At 28.2% G+C, this 25,732-nt stretch overlaps 1 protein-coding gene across 13 annotated transcripts in view; it reads right to left on the minus strand.

Annotated features, from left to right (window-relative positions):
* syd (JNK-interacting protein syd) overlaps nucleotides 1–25,732 on the minus strand; it is a 225,482-nt gene that overhangs the window by 73,675 nt on the left and 126,075 nt on the right. For 12 of the 13 annotated variants that reach the window (XR_012757479.1, XM_075373870.1, XM_075373882.1 and 9 more), the window contains 4 exons: nucleotides 11,312–11,570; nucleotides 10,022–10,207; nucleotides 5,784–5,958; nucleotides 2,396–2,668 (listed from right to left, as the gene is read on the minus strand). Coding sequence is in view for 12 of the 13 variants with exons in the window: in XM_075373870.1 (XP_075229985.1) it covers nucleotides 2,396–2,668; nucleotides 5,784–5,958; nucleotides 10,022–10,207; nucleotides 11,312–11,570 (893 nt within the window). In the remaining variant the exon portion in view is untranslated. The remainder of the gene's footprint in view (nucleotides 1–2,395; nucleotides 2,669–5,783; nucleotides 5,959–10,021; nucleotides 10,208–11,311; nucleotides 11,571–25,732) is intronic. The other variant, XM_075373871.1, reaches the window with a different exon arrangement.

Here is a 25,732-nt window from a genome sequence, read left to right on the forward strand (position 1 = left end):
TTATTATTTTAAATATAATTTTAAGAATGTAACAAAATAAAAATGTAATTTCAATACAATGTAACTGAATTTCTGAATTGTATTAGATGTTGTTTCTCTGAAATGCAACCCTCACCTAAACTGAGAGACTACTGCACTTTTAAAATCTATAATACTAGTATTCATAAAATGTGTGCTTTGCTTTGAAAGTGAACAATCTGTGCTCATCGCAAATAAGGTGTGCGAGCATGCTATTGGATGGCTCTATACTCTTTGTTATATAAGAGAATGTGTGCACAAATCTTATTTATAAAGATGTAAAGTAATATTTTACCATGCAACATCATTCCTTCAGGAATCTAACTTTGTTTTTTTTAAAGATTTTTATCAGTATTACTATAAAGTAGTGTTTTAAAAATATTATTACATTTAATATTAACTGTCTATTTTATGTCAATTAATATATGCTTTTATGCATTTTTTTTAATTTTTTTAAAAATAAAGAAAATTTTTATTTTTACATAATTTAACAAATTGTTTTTATTTTCTTCATAAATATTCCATTCAATTTTTTAAAAGTATACTACACCAAAAATGCATTAAATATATAGAAATAAGTATTTAAAACCAGAGCCTAAATTATAACATACAGAAAATTAAAATTAGATTTCTTCATTATTTATTGATTATTTAAAAATAATAAAATCAATTACTTATTGTTGTACTTGTATTTTTATGATCTCTATTACAGTACATATACTTTTTAATCTTTTTATAAAGATTTTTATCTAGACTATGTTTGAGTCTACCTCTCCTGTACTGAATACTTTTATCTATTTTCAGCTTTTAAATTCCTTTATATATTCATATGTTATTCTTGTAAATTTTTTAGTTATAATTAATTACATATAAATATGCACATGCATAAACGTGCACACCGCATGGAAAATTAAAAAAAAAATTGTTTCTGTATTATTTTCAAATAAAAATTGAAACAGCAATACTACTTTCAGTATCATGTAGTGCAAAAAGTCTATAAACAATTTGTTAATATCTAGTAAATACATTTTGATAAATTTTTTAAATTAATTTATGCATAAAAATTATTTATGAATATTTATTCAATCATTTTTTGGTGAAATGTATGAAAATGTGGATGGTGTTACGAATATATGAAGATAATAAAGCAGCAACAAAATCCATGCATACATATACTGTGTGTGACTGTACCTTCAAAGTTTATAAGCACCGCACTCAATCACAAACAAGGTGCATTCTTGGTTATAATTACAATTGCAATAAAAAAAATTAGCATAATGAAGTCTAAAAGACTTCTAAAAAATTCAAAAGATGTGGTTATTGTGTTAAAGGACATCATATGAGCTAAAGATCTACCTTATAAAGTAGTATAGAACTGGATGTGTACTGTTTCTTTTATGAAAGTACATGAGGAAGCTTAGTGGCAACTGATCGTTTCATATTTTATACTTAAAAATTTTATTAAAAATTTAGAATCCATTAAAAAAAATAAATAAAGGTCTGGTTTAAAACACTTATATCCCAAAAAATCTGTTCATGCAGGATTTTTTAATATTTTCAAATGTACCCAACACAGCTGAGTTTCTGGTTTCTGGTAATACAAAAGTTTCATTAGAGAAAATAAAATAGTAATAATAACTTAAAAAAAATACCTTTCTTCACATTTTGCAACTGAATTTACTAACACTAAAGGAGGAACAAAAAATATAACAGAATTTTACAAATAACTCCTAAAACTTAGTATAACATGAAGTTATTATATAATACTTTCACACATCCTGTTTTTCTCCAAAACTATCAATTATAATATAAATTTTAAAAATTTGTTTAGCTCTTGTTATTCATAGGTCACTTACATATTGGCGCAACATTATTAGGACAGTTTTTTAAAGTTAAAATGATAAATATTATTAAATTTTCAGTATATATATTATCATAATTCCTTATCATAATGTACTACTTTACTGTAAAACCCAAATTTCAGTTTAGTTGTTGGTTTTATTAATCTTAGATTAATTAACTGTAAAACACAGCTACTAGCAGAACTTACTTATACTTCTGTTTAATCTAAATTTTCATAATTAATTCAGGATTCAGATCCGATTATTTTTTATTAACATGATAGTTCTACATTTAATTAACATCAAGCTCTGTAAACAGGAAGTTTTTTATAATGATGAAATTACAAATACATGGAAATATACAGATGGGGAACTAATAAATCTTATCTAGTGAAATAGAAATTACTATAAATTAATTTATAATTATTATAATAAACAATAAAGGTAACTTCGGTTTTAATACTATATAAGAATTTATACAACAATCTCTGTCAATAATGAGACAATTACAATAAAAATATGTATACATAACTCACCGAAATCAGTTTCATTTCGATTACTATGCTCAGGTGGTGGTGGTGGGGCTGGAGGAAGACTTGTTGTATCTTCACTACCAGTTGCACAACTAACAAATGAAATACGACCTATGCTTGGTTCATCATTACCATTTTCTACATCTGTTTCAGATTTCTTTTTATTTTCATCGTGACAGTTTTCTTCTTTATTTGATTCTTCAACCTTTATTGAATCAGGATTAATTATTCTGTTATCTAATTCTTCTGTAATAGGATAATCACTAGGTAATGCTCCTGCAAGAAAAAAATGTGAAAATAAAATAATTGCAATAATGTGAATTGACAACAAGAGGGCTATGCCAAAACTGATATCTAGATAGGCAGTAAAAAAAGAATAATAATTATAAGCATCATACAGAGATTACACATAGTTACCACTCACATTCAAGGACTTATTATCCAAGAACAAAAAGGAGTAGTTTCCCTTTTTTATTGACTTTTTATCAAAGAACTCTGTTGCTATAATACTTGGCCAATTTTTAACCTCATTCATATGCTCCTTTAAATATTCAAATTCAAAACCAACATGATCTTCATGTAGATCGAAATGGTCTTGATTTACTGCCAAATCTGGGCTGGAGAGAGGACAGATATTTTATATTTTACTCCTTTAGTATTTTATATTAAACTTCTAATGTTATTGTGGCTCTATTATCCATGAATTCACAGAATGATCTATAAATTGCCAACAAAATTTTTTTTTGATCCCAAAACACTAGAGTTATTATTTTTGGTTCAGATGTGTTCTTAGATTTAATTTATCATGCAGATCTATGTATTTGGACATTAATCTCTCAGCACTGTCACTCAACATTATAAATGCAACACAAATGTCATATCATGCTATGTAATTGTAAATCTGGTGGGACTGATAAGTTCCACAATTCATTTATTTCTACCTTAGCAGCTTAGAACAGAATAGATAGCAGATGGGTGAGTAGCAAGACTATAATAAACTGCTGGTGTTTACTACTATGTTGATAAGGCAAAACTGGTTTACTTTCAACAGCTAATAAGACAATCTTTAAATAGACTTCATAGTTCATTATACTTTATAGAAAAACTTGTAATACATTTTTATTTAAAAAAATGTATTATAATCTTACAATACTAACTTATCTAACAGAAAAGGATTAAAAGTAAAATCATAAATTCTGATAACATTTGTTCACCTTCTTATATAATCTAGTAAAATATATATCTAATTATACCTTCTTATAAAATAATAATAAAATGCTGCTTGTCAAAAGGGAGTATTTAGTTATATTACTCAAGCACAATGACCACACAAACAAACGTTAAAGAGATTGTCATTTATAGGAAAAATTGTGCAAAATATAGAATTTTACAAGGATGTAACCGTATGAGGGGGTACCCAAAAATAACTGGAATCTGTCCTGGAGCGCAATCTTGATGTAGTTGTAAATTCTACTGCTAGTATACCAAGCCTATAAGTATGCTGAGAGTCTTCCACGTGATATTGCTCTATATTGTTCCTAAGCTGTTCCACAATGGTTTTTCTTGGTGCTTTTAACACATTCTGTGATTTTTTGTGATGGATGATCATAAAATGCTATAAATCTGATAAATTTAGCTTACTCTTGGGGAAAATTGCTAGTGAAAAAGTACTGATGCTTCAAAATGATTTTAAAGAGAAAGCTTTAAATAAAACACAGCTCTATGAATGGTTTTTGCATTTCAGACTATGAGAAATGTTACTTGAAGACCAAACAAGATCTGTCCAACCTTCCACAAACAGGAATGATGAAACTCTTGAAAAAGATCTTAATGCAGTCTACAAAAATCGTTGCTGAACTACTGAAGAGATTTCTGGACTGACTTATGTGACTTTGGCACTATTACCAACAAATTTAAAAAAAATGATTTGAACATGAAATGCTTTACTGCAAAATTTGTGCCGATAGGTTGTAAAGATCAGAAAACCAGTTCTGTTAATGTGTTCATGATTTGAAAGACCTACTGTGAAATGATCCCACTTTCTTTTTAAAGTTAATAGGTGATGAGAGTTGGCTTTATGGTTATGACTTGGAAAGAAAATGACTATCAAGCCAGTAGAAATCAAAGAGTTCAAGAGACAAAAAAAGCATGGCAAGTTTGATCAAATATGAAGACAATGTATGATTTTATTTTTTTTACATGAATGGGATTATTGTTCATAGAGAATTTTTCCTCTGCACAGATAGAGAATCAGCATTTTACCTAGACATGTGTGATGAAAACGCTTGGAAAAATGTGGGAGAATGGTGATTTGTTTTTCAATCAAGAAAATGATCCCACCCATACCAATCTCCGCATCAAAGTTTTATTTAAAAATCGAAATGATCTATAATCCTAACACTCCCTACACACCTAATCTTGTTCCCCAGTATAGTAAAAGAACTCAAAGGAAAGTGTTTTCAAATCAAAGATAAACTGCTACAAACCTTTGGCAAAATTCCTCTTCAGCAATTCCAAAAATGTATCCAGCACTGGGAAAACCATCGGGACAAAGGCATTCAGTCACATCAAAAGTTCTTCGAAGGAGATTAAACTTTCAATACGTAAAAATAAAAATAATAACTTTTCTTTTAATAACAATTCTGGTTATTTTTGGGTTACTTCACATTTATCAAGTCACAAACTTGCAACCAGACTATTTACACTAAGTGATCATGATTCTTCTGACTATCTATCAAGTTCAAATCGACTGATGTTTACATGTAGATAGAAGATGAAATAAATGCAATATTAAGCTTAATCAAATGAAAATGCTGTTTGAACATTTCTTTAATCAAAGAGGATACATAATAATTTGACCAATCTGAATGATTTTCATACTGTTTGAAAAAATACTGTACTGTATCATAAATGATTTATTGAAGAGGATGTTAATTAGTAATCTCACATGTAATGAATGATACTAATTTCATGTAAGAGGGATATGTAACTAACTTGCATATTTAATATTTTGGAATAAACTAGAATATGAGATGTGTATATTTATTCCATTAATTTCCAAAATTTAAGGGCATATTGTTTTTCTTGTCTGGTCCCATTGAACAAAAGTTGGTAATAAGTTAGACATCATTGAAGAGTAAATTTACAGCAGTTTAATAGAGTAAAAAATTAAAAATGGAATGTTCTAGAGCGGTGAAAAAATATGAAATTTTCATTCTTCTTTAAATTTACTGATTTAATTTTACCAGTCTATAATTTTAAACATTACTGTGAAAATATAAAAAATCCTGTACCAGTCAATTAAATTACTTGTCAGTTCAAAACTTTAATAGATATTTTATTAAGAATGCAAACAAAAAGGAGAGGGGGTCTAGTGGAAAAACGTACATACCTGGTACACTAGCAATACATAAAAGATGACTTGGACATACATTGAAGGCTTCTAAAATATCAGCTGGATTATTGGCATCAATAACTGTAACGCGACTAACTTGATGTGTACTTGTACAAATCCAAACAAGTGATGATAGCTGCTGCTGACGTTCCTTTCTTTCTCTCTCTCCATCCTAATAAATGATTAAAAAAAATAATAATAAAGATGTATATTCTCATTTTAAAACTGAAATAAATACTTTTGACACATTTAACTAAATTAGTTAAATATTATAAGAAAACTTAAGATAGAGAAACAACTAAAATAATATCTGTTTAAATTGAAAAACTCTCAGCAAAAAGAGTTTCCAATTATCAATCATTTGTAGATAATTTATTAGAATAATAAAAGGTAAATAAAATAAATTTATGAAAAATAAAATATTGGAAAATATTTTTGATACAAGGTAATAGAAAGTTTCAAGTATTTGAAAAATTTCAAGGATTAATATTAGAATGCTGAATGGGAGTTTTAATAAACAACATGGTATGTAAAACCTATTTGAATCATGACTGAATAAGAAATATGTTGTTAAAATTAAGGAAAAAATAATTAAATTTTTTTTGCGATTAAGAAAATTTTACTTTCTTTAAATAAAGACTGGCTTAGCAAAGTTTGTAGTAAATGTTTTCACTAAGAAGAAAAATTGGTAAATTTAAATTAAAAATATGTTTTAATAAATATTAGACTTTCATTAAGTTTTCAGTCTGAACTATTTACATAATATTTACTAATAAAAACATATCAACAAATTAATACATTATATTTAGGGATATAAATACTTTTAATAATTTCTTTAAAAAATGACGTATGTTAATATCTGTTTAACTAGTAAAACAGATATGTTTTGCTTCTTTTTTTAAAGAATTTGTGAGTATGTTATGTATGTAATGTTTGTGTTACATCAATTATGTTGGAATACAAAAAGACGAATAAAGTCATAAAATATAATAATTATATATTTATTCAATGAAATTCTACTTTTTAACATAATCTTCGGTTACATTTAGAATCCACTCAAATCTTTCTGAGAACTTTCTTAAACCTAAAATAAAGAATTGTTCATCTTGGTGTTTGAGTCATTCTTGCACCACTTTCTTGACTTGCTTCATTGTTGCCAAACTTGGTGCTACATAAAATTTTTTTGTGAGGATCAAATAAAAAAAAAAAATAATGGTATGAGATCTGGATTGTAAGGAGGTTGTGTCAAAACCTCCTAACTCAATTTCTGAATAGTTTCCTATGTCTTTTGAGTGATATGGGAGCAGTATCATTATACAGAAGAAGTATGTTTTTTTGAGAGAGAACCATGATGTTTCTTTTTTATTACAGGTTTCATTTTGCTTTCTAGCATGTCACAAAGTATTCACTGTTGATGGTATGTTGTTCTTCCAAATAATTGCAATATACTATGCCTTTATAATCCCAAAACACAGTTACCATCACTTTATCAGCTATCATACAGGTTTTGAATTTTTCATGACAGGCAAACTTATGTTTCTATTCTGTTCTCTGACGTTTACTTGATTCTGTAAAGCATCAGTTTTCCACTATGATGAAAACTGCTCACCAGAACTTACTTTGCCAGATTTAAACTGTCCGATCCAATTATACAAATTTTCACAGTTTTTAAATTTATTATTATATTGTTTTGCCATCCATGAGTGAATTTTGGTCTTTTTACACAATCAGAAATTCTTTCAATCATGGTATATGTTTCAAGCAGAGCTGAAATTTTGAAATAAACAAAAGACATATAATGGAAATTCTTTTCCAACAGTAGATAACAGTAGATAGGGGTGTCAACTTGTATAGCAAGCGGCGAATAGCTGTGCACATTGCATACGAGAGAGATAGACTGATATGACGGGTGGAACAGTTAGCTAGTCATTTCTTTACAAAAACATCTCGTATAGCTCCGTATACTTACACAGTATGCAGTACATTGTCAGAGTTGTTCAGAATAGTTAATAGCGCAGTAAGCCAGCTATGAGCCTATGTGCACAGCAATACGCTGCCTGCTATATATCAACAGTTTCAGTTTATTCTAATTAATAGTTTTTCTGCAGTTGCCATTTGTCTCTTTTAATTATTGAGTGACCCTAGTGTGTGTGTATATATATATGCATATATAAATAACAAACTGTTTACTGAAGATGATTTTTTAAAAAAAAAGCAGAAAAATATATTTTAACATTTAAACAGAGAACAACAGCAAATGTGTTTTAAATAGGTTAGTAAAATAATTTATACATTACAGTATCTATTATTAATATTAAGAGTTTTGTATAAATGATCAATTATTTTCTTATCAACTGTAACAAAAGAAGGAAACTGTGGTTGTTGGTGAGATTACGTACATTGCATTGAATTGAGACTAGGATATAATGGTATAGATGAGGCTTAATATTGCAATAAAGACAAAAGAGTCGAGATAAAGATAAAACTCTGAAAATTTTCTGAGAATTAAATAAAGTTTTGGTGGTAGAGTTTCTGGATATACATAAGGCACATGATAGCATGCCAAGAGAATTAATATTGTAAGCTTTACAGTGAAGGATGTAGAAAAAGAGTTACAAGAAATATCAAGACAATATAACAAAAATATAAGAGCTGAATTAAAACAAAAATAGGATTTTCAGAATGGTTTTATATAGCTGACTTGAGTCACGGAAGTATCATCAATTTTATTTAAATTCAGAGAGCAATATTTAATATTTGAGATTAAAAGCTTGTAGCATATGGTATTATAAGAAGAAGGATAAAATTATAACATGAATTTATTGAAATGGTAAAACCTTTTAAAAATAATTAGGAAATCAGCTCACACAGGTTCAGAAGACCAACAGAGAGATGGAAAAAAGAGTACAGAATCAAGAAATTGTTAGCGATTGTAAGTATAAGAGAGCAAAAAAACTTGTATGGAGTAAGGTGTACAAAAAAAACATAAAGACGTCTTGCAGACTTTACACAAATCAGAGAGGCTTGGGTTTCAAAAGGATAGGAAGAATTATATTATCAACTGTGGAAATTAAATTTTTTAAAAGTGTAATCAGCAAAAGAAAGAGGGACTGCATAAGGAATGTAAAAATAAAGGGTCTCACAAACTCAGAAAGTGTGATAGTCAGGGTAGAAACAGCAAGACTCAAAAATGTTTGGGAATAAGGTAGGAAAGAAAGGATTGAAAACGTGAGGTTAATGGAAAGAGACAAATAGAAAGATCAAGGAAAAGGTAATGAGATAAAATTAAGGATTTATAAGTAGGTGTGGAAAGGGGGAAAAAGTGTTATGAGGGAGAAATGATGGAGGACAAGAACAAGGTAACAGTCTGTGATTTGTTGCCTGAACCAGAATATTAGAAAAGGGAAGAATAAGAATAAGTGTTTTCATTATAAATGAAATATTATAAGCACCGAAAAATCATGTAATTTTTTTTCTTTGAAAACTGCCTTCAATTTTACACAAAAGAAAATTATAAAAAATAATATATTTTTACATCATTCTACTGAATAAAAACTGATTCATACTCACTAAAGCCCACTGTACTGGTCTAGTGGTTAACTGATCATTGCAAATCAGGTGTTTAAGAGCTGATTTTTGAAGTTGAAAGTTCTGATGTTCAAATCCTAGTAAAAGTAAGTCGCTTTTATGTGGTATTTATATTAGTTGCTTTTACAACTCCAACTTTTATATGGATTTGGATACTAGACAGTAGATAGTGGTATACTTTGGTGGTTGGGATTTAATTAAACACACATCTTAGGAATGGCTGACCTGAATCTGTACAAGACTACACTTCATTTACATGTCATACATATTATAACCTTATCTCAATTGACCGTGGGAGGATTGCTGCTTATTGTTCACTAGCTGAACAGATTGGAATGTACAAATTAGGAAAAAAAATATATATTCACCAAAAATTAGGAATAATTATAATGCTGCTACAACTGGTTAATAAAAAATTGTTTAACATTCAGACTAAAGTTTATAATTGTTAGTTCTGGCCAATTCAAAAAGTGTAATCAGAAAATACATAAATAACAAAATTGAATGATTTCATAATAAAATTCAAAATAACTGTAAATCAAAAGAGGACAATTATTAAAGGACAGCCAGAAAGAAAACCAATTATTATATATCAATCTTTTAGAACAAACCTACCACACATTAAAAAAAAAAAAAAGAAAAATTACTTTCAATTCTTGATCCAAGTGATCAACAGGACTAACAATCTTTTCTGGACTATCTTCTTCACCTTTTTCACCTTCATTATGAATTTCATCACCAGATGAATTAGAATAGAATACACTAGCTCCAACAATGGAACCTCCATCCTTTGTTCTACCTCCAGCTAAGTTAACTCCAGTAGCACACCATATCTGAACAACAGAGTAAAAAGAATTCTGGTACAATAATTATTATATAACAGTTGCTGTAATGTTCAATATTATTTTATAAAATGGTGCAAAACTAACTAACACAAATGAACAAATCTACATCTAATTATTTTTAATAATAAATTATATTTAATTTTGATAATTTTTAATTGTAGCACAGTATATATTACGCATAAATACATACATATATATATATATATATATATATATAAATATATAATTTTTTTTTTTGAATAGTTAATAACTAATATTGACAATACAGGACTGGATTACTGGTACTGCCACTTTAATTAGCCTATTATTTATTACAATGGTGCTGTAGTGAATTACTAACTTTTACTTACATGAACACTTGTTCATGACTAAAAGAAAAAAGAATATCAAAACAACTTACTGGTAAATGAGCAAGTACTGAAATATCACTATATCAGCAATCAAGGTGGAGGGATGAAAAGTAAAAACTTTGAGGCATTATTAGAGTGAGAATAACAACCAATTTTATGATAGTGGTAAAGGTAATTTTTTTAAACATTTAATGCTGCTCTCATAAATATATAACAAGAATGAGTCTGGCCTCATGCTGTCAATGCATAAGCTAAAGTGAACAATGCATATACAGGATGAGCAACGTAAAACTGAACTGACACAAACTAAAAACAGTTAAGACATGTAACAATTAAAGAATGAAATGGAAACTTAATTAGGTTTTGCATTTACATTAAAAAACTCTAAAAATATGCCATATTTTTACAAAATATGTTTGAAGTAAGCACCCTACACTGAGATATACTTTTGTGCTAGAATGATTATACTGAGAGTCACTTGATACAATATGTTATTAATGCAGTAGATTTCTTGTTGAATTTTTGTCTTCAGTTCATCAGCAATATGGAGATTTGATTCATATGGAAAATTAATTCATAATAAGAGCTTAAATGAAAAATTAGCCTTACTGTGTTTGAACTCTGACCATTCTTAATGAAAGACAAGACACTACTAATCTGTCACGGAGTTGTTGGTGGGAATTTAATAAAATAAATGTCATATGTGAATCAATACAAAAATTATAATATAAAATATATTCACCTTCATTCCAGGTTCTTTCTCAGTTAAAGGTCTACAATAGACAGGCACTGGAACAGGAACCTGGGGGGTACTAGAATGTGTTGTATTATTAGGAGGTGGAAGAAGTGACCTTGGTGATGATGATGATTTTGCTGGTAAACTCCAGCCGTATGCTTGTAACCGTCCATCATCCTTTTTAACATGTGCACGAACTTGTCTGTACTGTTCTTTACGTTCAGTAGCACGTCTTGCTGCAACTTTCTCGCTACACCTGCAACATCTTCATCATTTAAATAACTTATAAACATCTGTTCTATCATGCACTGAGCATTACTTATTTATTTACTTTTAAAAATACATTAATGTAATCTTTTAAATGAATCACAATCACACAGCTCCAAATTTAAATTGCACCACATGAAATTTTTTATCATTGTGATAGAATGTAATGTAAACTGAAGGGTACAAAATGAGATAAAAATGCAAGGAATTGGAGCCATATTTAACAAACTCTTTGCAATACTGAAGTTAAATAATTATAAGTGGTAATGTAGTTTTAATGCGGCTTTTTGTATTTATTAGTATGACTAATGACCATAGTAGTCATGATACTTAAAACATTTATTACAAAAGTCAGGTGGTTATAACAAGTAAACACTGAGAATATAAATACTTCATGTCTGTGTTTGTTGTACATGTTTAAATGCCTATAAATAAGAAAATAAATATTTCTGATAAATCGAGTTATCATTTACAATTAATAATATCACTTTATTCATCCAACTTTTATAATAAAGCTAGTAAACTGCTAATTAAAAAAAACAAAACCATTTTATATTTTTTAACACTAAATCTTGATGTACACAGAAACCTGAAAAGAATTTAGATCTTACCATATGACATACAAAATACATTTTATAAAGTACAAATACATTTTGAATGAGTACAAATAAAATTTTGACTGAGACAGTCCTAGCTGAAATATAACCTCTTATAATTTTGTAAAGCTACAAATTATATAAACTGCCTCTAAGTGATAGGGATAATTCAAACTGCATGAAAGCCAAACGAAGTACAGATGAACCTGTAAGCGAGATTCATCATTTAATATATACTTTATCAGGTATTTGGAAACAGACCAATTTACAAGAGGATAATAATTAAGTATGAAATGATTTTTGTTATGAGTTATTAATGTTAGATTAAGAGAATGTTTTTAAATTTAAAATTTTTTTTACAATACATTTTTATTACTCTCAGTAAGCTAACTTTTACTCCAATAATTTATAATAACAGTAATTTCACAGCAGAGAAACATTTAATTCTAATCTACAGTGAAAATTGGAAGAAAAGGTTGTTACCAAAGTTGTTTCAAACTTTATGGATTTTCACTTTTAATTTTGTTAAAATGAATCTTTAACAAGGAAATTATGAAAAAAATTGTACTGGAAAATTGGAGGGGGTAAAGTTCTGACTTAAAATTTTAAAAATAAGTTTCTATAAAGTGGTAAAATTTATGTATTTAGATTTAAAATCTTTATTATTTTGTTTAAGTGTAACCTGAATAATCAGATTAAAAATAAAACTTCAAATAATATTTCAAAATAAAGATTTTTTAGAAAATTTTAATTCTTAAATTTATCTAATTTTGTATCAACTGTTGGATCATTCAGCTCTACAATATTCAAACGGGATGTGGAAGGATTCCCTGGAAGAGATGTAGGTAAATTTGCTTTGTTCTGCAACAATCCATAACCTACTTAAGAGGGTGAATCAAATTTAAGCAGTAATTTTGCAAATCTATGCAGCAAGCAGTTCTGAGCTGGATGGTGGAGTGGGGGGTTCATGTTTGGTATGTTAGAGAAGGGAGAACCAGCTTGCTTAGCTCCCCACTCTCTGTCAGTACTGACAGAGAGCTCACTCTCTGCCATGAGTGAGCTAGAGGTTCCGTTGCCTATTGCACAATGTATAATCATAAAGTTTTTAACTAATGAAGGCGTTAAACCCATAGAAATTTTAACTCGTTTAAAGGTACAGTTTGGGACGCTACACTGTCCCAGAACCAAGTGTATAATTGGGCCAAATAATTTAAAGGTGAGAAAGGCGAGAAAGTGTAGAAAATGAAAGTCATGATTGACGCCCAAGGTGAAGTCTTCACAACTGACAACATCCATGCCGTTCGAGAGCTTATTGAAGGTTAATTCACTGTTGAAGAAATCTCATCAGAAATAGATATCAGCTATGGGAGTACTTAATCATTATCACTCATCATCTTGGCTTTAGAAAAATTAGTGCTTCATGGGTTCCGAGGTTGTTGACTGAAAATCAAAAACAGGTCAGTTGGAGATCTGTGAGAGACTTCTGAATCGATTTCAGCAAGAAGGGGACAATTTTTTGAGGCACACAATCACATGTGATGAGACATAGGTCCATCATTACAATCCAAAGTCAAGAATAGCAAGCAAGGAGTGGCAGGAAGGATGAGGGCTGCCCAGTGAAGGCCAAAACCTGTCTCTCAGTCGGAAAAGTTCTTGCAATGACTTGTTTTTTAGTCAGAGTTCTATGCATTGATTTTCTCCACAATCAACAAACGGTAAATGCAGCTTACTATTGCCAGCTGCTACAGTCAAAAAACGCCGCCTACTGAAACAAAAGATGGGGTATGCCCATCAGAGATGTTATCCTTCTCTATGAAAAAGCCAGGTTGCACAGCGGGATTTTTACAAGGAATATTTTGGATAAAATGCACTTGGAAACCTTTAATCACCCTCCCAACAGTCCAGATTTGTCTCCCTGTGACTATTTTTTGTTTGCGGCCTTGAAAGAATAGCTTTGAGGGGGAACGACTTGAAAACAATGAACATGTTGAGGAGCGCTGTGCAATTAGTTGACAATTCATCCTCAAACTTTTTATGAACAAAGAATATTCAAGCTTCCAAATCATTGGAAAAAGTTGTGTAGATTGTACAGGATACTATATAAAGAAATGATGAAGGTATGAATTATGTATATTATTAATCAATAACTTTATAAAAAAAAAATTACTGTTTATATTTGATTCATCCTCGTAGGAAATTCAACCCAAGTGCAGACAAGTTTGAAAAAGACTCAAAAAAAGAAAGATACAGAACATTTAAATTTTGTAATAATTTCAGTATTTGTTAATAAAAGAGAGAATGGTGTTAAGAGGACTTGAAACTATGAGACCATTGGTGCCAGTACCTTTGATACCAAGGATTTTTTGTTATTGGCTTCTGGAAACAAAAAAAAAAAATTAAATATTGTATTAATTAAACTTTTAATTAAGAAGGGTCCTAGGTCCTATACTTTAAGAAACCACTCAGTTCTAGCTTGTTACCTGAACTTGAGTTACTTTAAGTTATTGAAGAGCATCTTGGAAGTACGAATAGGTGTTTATTTTGCAATGTTTAAATAATATCTCAAAACTGAACATTATGTAAATTAAATAATCAGGGGCATATTTGGAGTTGAGAGATCTATTGTTGACAGAATTAAGTAACATCAGCTTATGAACTGACCACAACTGGCTAAATTCAGAGAATGAAGGAAACTAAATGTTCTAATAAAGTTATCAGAATACTCTCTTGGCAGGCAAGGTTGTCTAAGAATGACATGAGTATAAGGAGTTTTAAGAGGCCATGGATCAGAGGCATATTGAAGTTGGTGACTGGGGAGACAAGTCTTTGGCATTCAAGATAAGGGGTTCTGAGCAGAAATCTGTATGGATCCTCAAAAATTATGTAAGTGTTTGAAGGGGGTATGAAAGAACTGAATCCTTTTAATCTACTTTTTTAAATTAAAAATTCTTTCAAAAGACCAATTCAAATGTAATAATACTCAATTCTGTCTCATATTGACTGAAGAGGTTCTAGAGAGCAGTTAGAAAGTCTGTATTTACAAAACTCAAAGACGAACAATTTTTTGAGTCCAAAAAATTAAATCCTACTTTGATGTAATTATGATAAAAGGGGTTTCTTAAATTTAGATTATATTTTTTATTATTATTAATCATTTAATTATAAAAAGGAGGTGCTAAATCAGTGTAAGAGGAAAGGAACATAATTACTAAACTGTAATTCAGCAGAATTAACTTTTGAAACAGTAAAAGAATTTTTCAAATTGGTTCAGCATTTTGAGATTACTCCAAAGAAAATATATAATTCTTCATACAACTGTAATAACCAAGGTTGCATAACAAGTAGCCCATATTATTTTGTATTTACACTTCACATATAATTGTTATTTTTATACTGTTCAAATTATAATACTAATTATGTATTTAATAACATAAAATAAATGCAATATTTCTATGTTATTTTAAGGACTTTGTGTGTAATAAACAATCACAAAAAATCTTGTCTTTTTATATCTTTTGTGACTTTTGTTTGTTTGTTGGCACAAAGAACCTCAAACAACAGCTATCATAAAATTATAATTTATTTTTTTAATTAAGAGATGTTGCAAAACCCCATTTGTACCAATTAAATGAAAGTTGAAAGGAATGTTTTGTTTAGTATAATGAGAAAAAGTAAAAAAAAAATCAATAAAGAAAAGCTACATATATATAACAAGCACAGTGTAAAGTAATATTTATTTAATCACAGATTGGAGACATTTAATTAATGTTTCAACATTATATTCAGAAACTTGATTTTCAGTATTTCTGAACATTTACGCTTTTACAACAATAGCAGCAGTAAAGCAAACAAAAAACGTCATAACAGAAATGTGGTAGATATTAAATCTATAATACAGATTGCAAGAGATATGACGCATTTAAAGAAAATGCTTCTCACTGGCTAGAAAAGATTTAAAACCTAATTTTATATAAGCTCCAACAGCTGCGCAAGTAAACAATTAATATTACACTAAATAATTAGGCAGGTTAATTACCTAAATATATAAGCAAACTTTACAGTGTGAATTACTGTTTATATTTCTCTTGGTGTACCCCAAATGCAAACAGCAAACTATCATTTCTTTGTGATGGTTATTATCTTAAATTAATTATATTTTAGTATTTAGTCCACAGCCAATTATGTTTATTAATTAATTGGTTATATTTAAGTATGCCAATATGATTAACTTAAATTAAATGACATCTATTTATGCTGTCCCACTATTCTAAGTTTAAAAAAAAAATCATGCATAATTAGAATGGTCAAATGAACAATTAAATAAATTTTGAGGAAATTCTGTTTTTCCTTAGAAAGCATTAATTAATGTTATAACAAATAAATTCAGAGTAATCAAAATATCACATGGTACACATTCCTTGAATAAATACACTTGTTTGAGAATATTTACATTACACTACAGATAATATTGAAATAGTATACTGGTAAAAGAGTTTTTTCTTTGATTACTTAGATACTTGCTTTTCAATTAGCAGAAATTTACAGGACTTGATTTAACCCACTGAAAAATTAACAGACATATTTTTAGATAACTCTATTTTCCAGGATTTTATAAGGTATTTAAGTAGTTCTTTATTCGACTACTAAAATTACAGATAAATGATGGTTGTCCATGAAAATTCTTAAAACTTCAAAAACGCCATCCAAATATGACAGTATATTGCCTATACAGCATATTGTTTAGTGGTGCCTTGAGTGTTCTTTCTTTTGCAACTTTCTTATACTATCTGTGTGATTCAATATTTTTAATTTTTAATTTATGTAGCTTCAATGAGATTATTTTCATTCTTGTAGTAATTTTTTAAATTAAAACTGAAGAAGATGAAAGATGTTGAGGAAATATTGCTAAGTCCTATTCTTTCAAATTGTCTTCTCCCAATATGTCTCCTAGAATCACTTATAAAAGGTTACTCTTTTCAAACAACAGAAGATTAAAAGAATATTTGCTAGGGGAACTATGCACTATTTCACAAAGAAAATTCCAGGATACATTACTATGGTTGGCAAAAATACTGGGAGTGAAGCATTAACAGTGCATGGGAATAATTTTAAAAAGCCAGCATAAGATGTATGATTCAAACTATTCTTACACAAAGTATGGTTTCTTGATGGATAGCCTTTAGACCTGCATTTTGAACTTTTTTACTTGGTTTTAAAAATTGCTTCACATTAAATTAAGGCACTTGATCTCAAATATTACAATTTACTTCTAAATGGTAATATGCAGGTCTGAATGCTGTAAATTAACCCTAACAACCAAAGTAGTAAAATACAAACATTCAGATTAAACTAAAGTATGTCTTTGGATTTGAACCTAGGTCTTATAACATAAAACTGTGGTCACATCAGTGATGATGCTTATCATCGAACACTGATAAAACAGCTAACCATAAAATAAGCTTACAGAAAATGTTAGATGTGGTTCATCAAAGTTTTTTCATGTTTATGCACTTTTTTTAAAAAAGTTTGATATTTCAATAAGAAAAATAAAATTACACTAATAATTGAAATTTGAAAGAGTCCTTTAGTCAGAGACTGAGGAATTGGTTTTTATAACTATGAAATTAAAATAATAATAATAATAATAATAATATTTGTCTTACAACAAAAGCTCCAAGGAGACATTCTTCTGTCCAAAACATCAAAATCAGCATGCTAGAAGATATAGAGTGAAGGCCATGCAATACCAAAAGCATTATGAACTTAAATAGCTCAACTTCCTTAGATAATCCATTTGTCTTGTAGAAATGATTGTTGGTCAGGGACATAGCCGGATATTATTTTAAAAATATCATTATCACTTAGCTGGTAGTTGTAGAATGAAAATAGTTACAAAATAGAGTGAAATGTAAAAGGAATTCTTGACACTGTCATTCTGGCTACATGCCTGCTAGTGCCCCTCTTTCAAGGCACCATTTTTTACAAAAAAAGGGTAAAGTACATAAACCCTCTCAAAAAAAAGTGCAAAAGGGTGTAGAAGCCCACCAAAAATAAATAAAACTGTAATATCCTAAATGGGTATTTCCATGAAATGAGGAGTGTTGGTGAAATATAGATTGAATGGATTCACAAAGTAAATTAATAAGAAAACTAATTTTTGGGCAATTTTACTGATGGAACTGTCAAAAATGGCCATAAACATTAAATTACTCTTATATAATCAGGTAGAGTAAAAAAGAATAAGTGAATATTTTTTTGAAAAATAATACAAAAAAATTGCTGGTTACTCAACTTTAGGTATACGTCTTTAGAGGTAACCTCTTTTTATATCATTAAAACAAAGTTTTGCTAAAAATTTATTCTAAACAATTTCAATAAAAATAAAATGTCAAGTATTATGTAAAGTAACAATTACTTTTAATCAATTTATTTAATTTTAATAAAGTTTATCACATTTTTAAAAAATATCCTTATATTTGAGCGAAACAACTGTGATTCAAATACTTGCTATTTTTACTACTTTAATGATAAGAGTGAATCTTGGATTACTCTATAAACACTTTTAACCTTTTTTAAAAATATTATATTATACATTATTTAAATAAATAATGGTTCTAATAAATAACACAACACAAATACTAGAATAATTAACAGAAATTAAATATAAACTATTAAACCCATAATTTTGACATAATATACATTTCTTATTAGTAATCAACATTACAGCAGATTTTTCTTCAAAAATATTGACAGGTCCATTTTTGTTCCTTGCTGAAGACACACTAGTGGGGAATTACAAAATCTTTTCTATCCTTATCATGATGAAGGAAAGAAATGATTCTATCTAAAATAATTAGTGAGGTATATATGGTGTGGATAAGTACCACAAATTCTGCTTGAATCATTATTTACTTATGATTTTTTTTATTATGGATTATCATTATGTTTTTATCATTAATTATGGTTTATAATAAGCCTAAACTGACATTATTCTTCAGTTCAGTTTTCAATTTCTTGTAGACACTGACCTTAATTTTTTTATTAATATATTTTCATGCTAACTGATAAAAAAATATGAAAACACAATCGAAATCTTTTCTATTGAATACTCAAAATTATATCCATAAATGAACATAAAAACACATTTTCACAGAAAAGATTATTTGACAGAGACACCAACACATCCTCAGCATGGAACAACACACCACCAAGATATATAAATGTGCATTCTTAGCAGTGAATATGATTATGACATGGACTAATTATTCCAATTTATTAATTGGAAAAAATGAGATTTATTGATCTTATAAATATAAATTTAAAAAATAAATATATTGAAAATAACATAAAATATTACTAATGTTATCCCTCGCCAATTATAGTAATACAATTTAAACAAAAATTAAGTTTTTTCATACTTTCAATACAAAATATTGGTAATTAATGACATTAGAATGAAACAAAACTAGCTGGAATACCTTAACCCCGCTAATCCAAACAAAGAAATTGTAGTTCAGAAGCTTGTTTGCACAAAATAATCAACTAACAAAAAATAAAAATTGTCTGAGTTGTAAGTTGTTCTTTTTTTATATTGAAGACAAGTCCTTTTCTAATTTTCTACCATAATGAGATAGTTAGCCAACAGTACATATTTCTTTGAAGACAACAATAAGGATATAAAATGTTTTTTAATTGAGAATCGAAAGAAAATTATAATAAAGGTTGTTAATTATTGGTTTTCAGAAATTCAGAGCTGTGAAAAACAATTCCATTTAAAAAATTATGGTAAAAGTACGAGTTAACGTAACAAACAATGATAAAAATCGGCTGAATCAAAAGAGGTAAAAATGACTATTTTCTAAAAAATAATATATGAATTGTTTTAGAAAAAATATAAGGAAACTACGCCATTCAAAAGCATACCATTGACAGCAGTCAGAGTTATAAGAAATACTAGTGCTAAATGATATCCAAATAAAAAATTAAGGAATCCAAGTGTATGATAAAGACTCAAGCAATATCAATAGTAGAGCCAAGGGTATGGTCATCAGTGATTAAACAATAATAGTACAATCAATAGGCTAAGACTAATGACTTCATCTGGGCAATTAAAAGATAACAGTTTAGATTTAAAAAATCTAATTAAATCTAACATGTTACATAAAGTAAAGATTGATGGGACCATAAAAAAATAACTTTATTTTTAAACCATACAATTTCCACAAACAATAATGTTTATGATTTTTAAACAAAACATCCTGGGTGGTTCTTAACTACAGTTTAGATTTTTATACTAAAGTACATTTGTTTATGAGGGAAAAAAGAAGAAATTGACATTTAAAAACTAGCAAAATATTTAGTATTTCAGAATCTATATTTTCTAACTCATACCGATCTGAATTTGGTAGATCTGATGAACAGAAAACAACTGAAATATAAAACTGAAACATGTGGGGTAGTAGAAATAGTAGTAGTGGGGTAGTAGTGATAATGAGAGCAGGGAAATTTTCAGTGGAATCATAAGTAAAGTCCATTAGAAAAGCTGTTGAACTGAATATATCTGAAAACAATGTAACTTGAGAGACAAGATAATGAATGATGCAAGTGAGGAAATGTTTCTAATATTGTCTACCACTAACTTGTTTTCCCCACTTAGGGAAAAAATAGTTAAGCTATAAGCAGTATAAAACAACTATAGAATGATAGTAAAATAAGAGTTAAAACTCATCTGAAGAGTTCAGATACTGATAATGAACTACTTCTCTGTTGTCAAATCAATAGTGATAGTCAAGCTGCCAAAAAAAAAAAAACAATACAAAAAACAAATGGGTCACATGTTGAACAGTGCTGTGAATATACAGAAATGGATTATCTATTTGAATGAGGTGGAGTTACAATATATTATATATGCACTGATTTATGCTGCAAAAATATAAATTAAAAATAAGTTAATGGAATAGTACAATAAACATACTTGTTTAGTAATAGGTAATAACAAATTTGGTAGGAGATTTTATAGTAAGATTTAGAAGAAATAGTAAAAATTGTAATAAAACTTTAAATTTATATTTTTTTTATGTAGAAATCGAACTAAAAAAAATTCATCCAACCTCTTTTTTAATAAAAATTTGTTTAGATTATTGGAGTTATACAACATTACTACTACTACAAAATTGAAACTGGCAAGGAATAAGCACAGAGTAATAAAATATAATAAAAGAAATTTACTTTAAAAAATGAAACCTGTGCAATAAAAAGCTGTATGTAAAGAAAAATTACAACAATCATTAAATAAATTTATTTCCAAAGATTACATAAACAATATAGATACAATTTTTAATACAAATTGCTGTAATAATTAATGATTATTATTAACATATAAGTTCAAAACATTATTATTTAAGAGTATTATTTATTTAACGACAAAGTAATAAATAACAATAACAGATAAAATAAGTTCCTCCCTGAGGATAACAATATATATTTTAATATGTAACAAAATATCTTAAACTGGATTTATTTATAAATATAATTATTTTATATCACATACATACATACATACACAAGTACAAACAATTATTTTAGATTAAAAAAATTAATGGCAAAGTTATTTCCAAAATGAACACAATTTAAATAACAACAAAATCAGATTACAAAAATAAAGAAAATAATTAAAATTACTATTTGTTCTCAGTAATTCAACAATTAAAAAAAATAATTTTCTATGTAGGGTGAAATGTGGTAAACAAAAAAATAACCCTTCAAAGATATGTTTTGTTTTAATCAACAAAACAGATTAATTGTTTTAAATAATGTAATTACTTTAAAAATCACCATTAAATAGAGATTTACGGAAGAATAAATTTATGGAATCAATATAAATCAGTAAACAAACCCTAAATCAGTAGATAAAATGAAAATATGTAATTTATGCACAACTATTATGAATTTGTAGATTTTATGATGGTCAAAATGTAACATAACTGTAATGATTTTTGGATTATTAGCACAGATAACAGAAAAACTGAACTCTCTAATGTTTACTTATTACAATAAAAACATCTTACTTTTGTAATTATAATGCGAAAAATGATATAGATTCAGTAACTTAAGATATAGCTATTGGTTCAATAGCTATAGATTTTTTTGTATCCTGATATATATCCCTGAGATGAAGGGTATATTATTAAACTATATGCAGATTTTTAATTCAATGTAGCACAAACTAGTATTACATTTTTAATTAAAAAATTAATTGTAACATTCTCAATTATATATAATAAATATGATTGTAAGCATTACAAAATCAAAATTGAAGAGATTCAAAGAAACGTATTGAATATAACCAGGGCAATTTAAACATAAATTTAGAACCATTAGGTGGTACAGGTTGACATAAGTAATTTGTAATTAACAACCTAAGGCCCACTTTCTTAAGAACTGGTGGCAATACACTCCATGAAACATATTGCCGTGTCAATATTACCGTGAAACATATTGCCAAGCATTTAGCAACGAAAACAAAGTCTAAAAAGTCTTTTTAAGCACCTCCTCTTCCGGTCTTTCTAAATAAAAATATATATGCTAAATTTCATTATTTACATAAAAAATGAAAAAAAGACCTGCAAATTTTTCAAGTATCAGCCTTTTACAAAATAATTACTTGCAGCCATTTTCCTTAAAAAAGATTTCTGATCTGTAGAAGGAACCAATTATGTCAAATGGTATGAGATCTCATTTCTGGTTATTTATAGCAGTCTTTTCTTTATTTATATATATATATAAAACAGAACCTCAACCTCGTCAACAAATGGTGAAAATGTGGAAGTGGTGTGTGAGATGTGATGGTGAAAAACGGCTAATTGAGTGTGTCAGGATGATTGCAGAAAAAACGGGATTGGATAAAAATACCACTCATCGAATTTTAACAGATCGTTTGAACATGTGAAAAATTTGTTCAAAACTCGTACTGAAAAACTTGTCTGTAGAGCAAAAAGTGAACCAAGTGGAAATTTGTCAGGATTTACTGGAAAGACTTTTTTGGATAAAGTAATAACAGGGAATGAATCATGGGTGTTAAAAATATTAACCTGAGACCAAATGACAAAGTTTGGAATGGCACACAAAAAGTTCTGCTCGTCCGAAGAAAGCATGCATGAGCAGATCCAAGGTGAAAACAATGATTATAGTTTTTTTTTATAGCTGTGGCATTGTGCACAAAGAATTTGTAACTCCAGGACAGACAGGTAATAGCGCCTTTTACAAAGATGTCTTGGAAAAACCTCAAAAACCGGTCCAGCAAGTCCAAATGAACACTGCAGATGATTGGGTGCCGCACCACGATAAGGCGCCAGCTCACACTTCGCTTTCAATTTGAAAACTTCTGGCAAAGATAAACATTCCCTACTTTCACAGCCTCCCTGTAGCCCAGATCTAGCTCTATGCGATTTCTACCTCTTCCCTATGTTGAAATTGAAGTGTCATCATTTTGGAGCGACAGAAAACAAAAAAACTGTAATCGATGAGCTACTCACATTTAAGGAAAATGATTTGTGGTACTGTTAAAAACAATGGAAGAAATGTTGGAACCGCTGTGTAACTTCCCAAGGCTCATACTTTGAAGGAGATAACTTGTAATTTCAGATAAATAAAAAATCAGTACACTTACTTTTGGGACAAACCTCGCATATCTCAAAAAACAAGGTACAGTGATCAGTATGTTGATGAATTATTTGAATTTTCAGAAAATTATATATATATATATATATATATAAATGCAATAATGTAATATGTTATTAAATATCATTTCTGTACTGTCATTTTTTTTTGGAATTGTTTCTCAAATTTTAAACTTGTACTAAAGAAAGCTAAGATATTGAGAGCTCAGCCCACAAAAAAAATTTCAGAAAGAATAAGGTAGTAGATATTCTCTAAGAAACTTTATCGCAAAAGTAGCATTATTTATATCAATTACATGAAAATTATCACAGTTTTACTATACAGTATTTAATCGTATTGAGATTATATCCACTAAAATAATAACATGGATAATAAATCTTGTTAACGGAACAATAAACAACTGTCTATAAATGAAAATTAACATCAATATCCACTAAAATAATAACAAATGAATATTAAATCTTGGTAACAGAACAATATACAACTGTCTATAAACATAAATAATATCCAATCAACTCAATGGTTAAAAATTTAAAGAAATTTTAAAGAGGAGATTATAAAATATTCTGAAAATAAAATAACGTAAAAATATCCATGGAAATTTTTACGATGTTAATCAAATTATATTTTACAACAGTAACATAGATTACATGGCACTGAAATTATAACTTCCATCAATTTATAATTCACAAACTGTATATTAAGCTACACTCCTAAAAAAATAATTCTAATGAAAAACTGATAGAAACAAACTTAATATTTCTATTAGCAGAAGGACTAGAATGTAAATGTATATTAGATATAGGAACAGTAAGTTTTAAACTAAAAACAAAATGAACAAAATAAAAATTAACTTAATTTTTTGTATGTATGACTTTTTCAATGTAAAAGTATAAATAGAAATATGAATTTTGAGATTACTAAATATTACAAAAATATTTTGTCCAATCATGCTGCTTTCATATTTTATCAAACAGAGCAGCATATTCAATACTTATAAAAAAAATTAATGGAGTTAAATATGTTTACCACCTTAACTCCATTTTAAAATTTTTTTTAAATTTAAATTTAAATATTGGACTAAGTGAGCTAAATCTAGTTTACTTAGATAATTCTGTAATAAAGGATCTTCAATCAAATAGTTTTATAAGATAAACTACAAGACAAAAACTGAGGTTTTTTACCAGTTCCCTTTCATTTAAGCATTATAAGTATATAATGTTCAGATTGTTACATGAAAACACTTTCGGCCATGCTTAATTAAGCTTTGTTACTAACACAACCATTGTTGCATTGTGGCTTGAATTTTGGAATTTCATAGACTTCTATTTAAGTTGTAAATAAAGAGATAAATCTTTAAAATACACAATATAAACAAATACTAACCCTAAATTCCATAAGGAATCCAGAGCTAGTTAATTCCTCTTTAAAAGACAGTCTAGAGGGTAAAAACTAAAATGAAAGATAAAAACTAGAACACATAGGATACAGGGCATAGGAGATATGCTGGAGTTGAAAGATTATCACAGAATAGAAAGGGATTTAAAAATGTTTCTACTAGTCAAGTGGCTAATGATGATGAAAATTTATAATTTTTCCGTCTGTTGATATAGGAAATTAAAATTTTTGTTTAACAATAGGACCACCAGAGGGGGAAAAACACAAAACATTTGGTGAAGAGTAAGGCTTGAACATAAATATTTGAATTGAAGTGGGTTAAAAACTGTATAAATAGGAAAAAATCTTACTCGAAGAGATAGCACATCGATGAGTAGAAAAGAAAAAATGGAGAGTTTTACTACAAAACATACATAAAATATGGATATATACACATAAAAAAAAAATTAATAGAAAAAATAAACAAATTTCTAAATATTTACATAAA

Source organism: Lycorma delicatula, chromosome 8, assembly GCF_047948215.1.
Source record: "Lycorma delicatula isolate Av1 chromosome 8, ASM4794821v1, whole genome shotgun sequence".
Taxonomy (NCBI): Eukaryota; Metazoa; Arthropoda; class Insecta; order Hemiptera; family Fulgoridae; genus Lycorma; species Lycorma delicatula.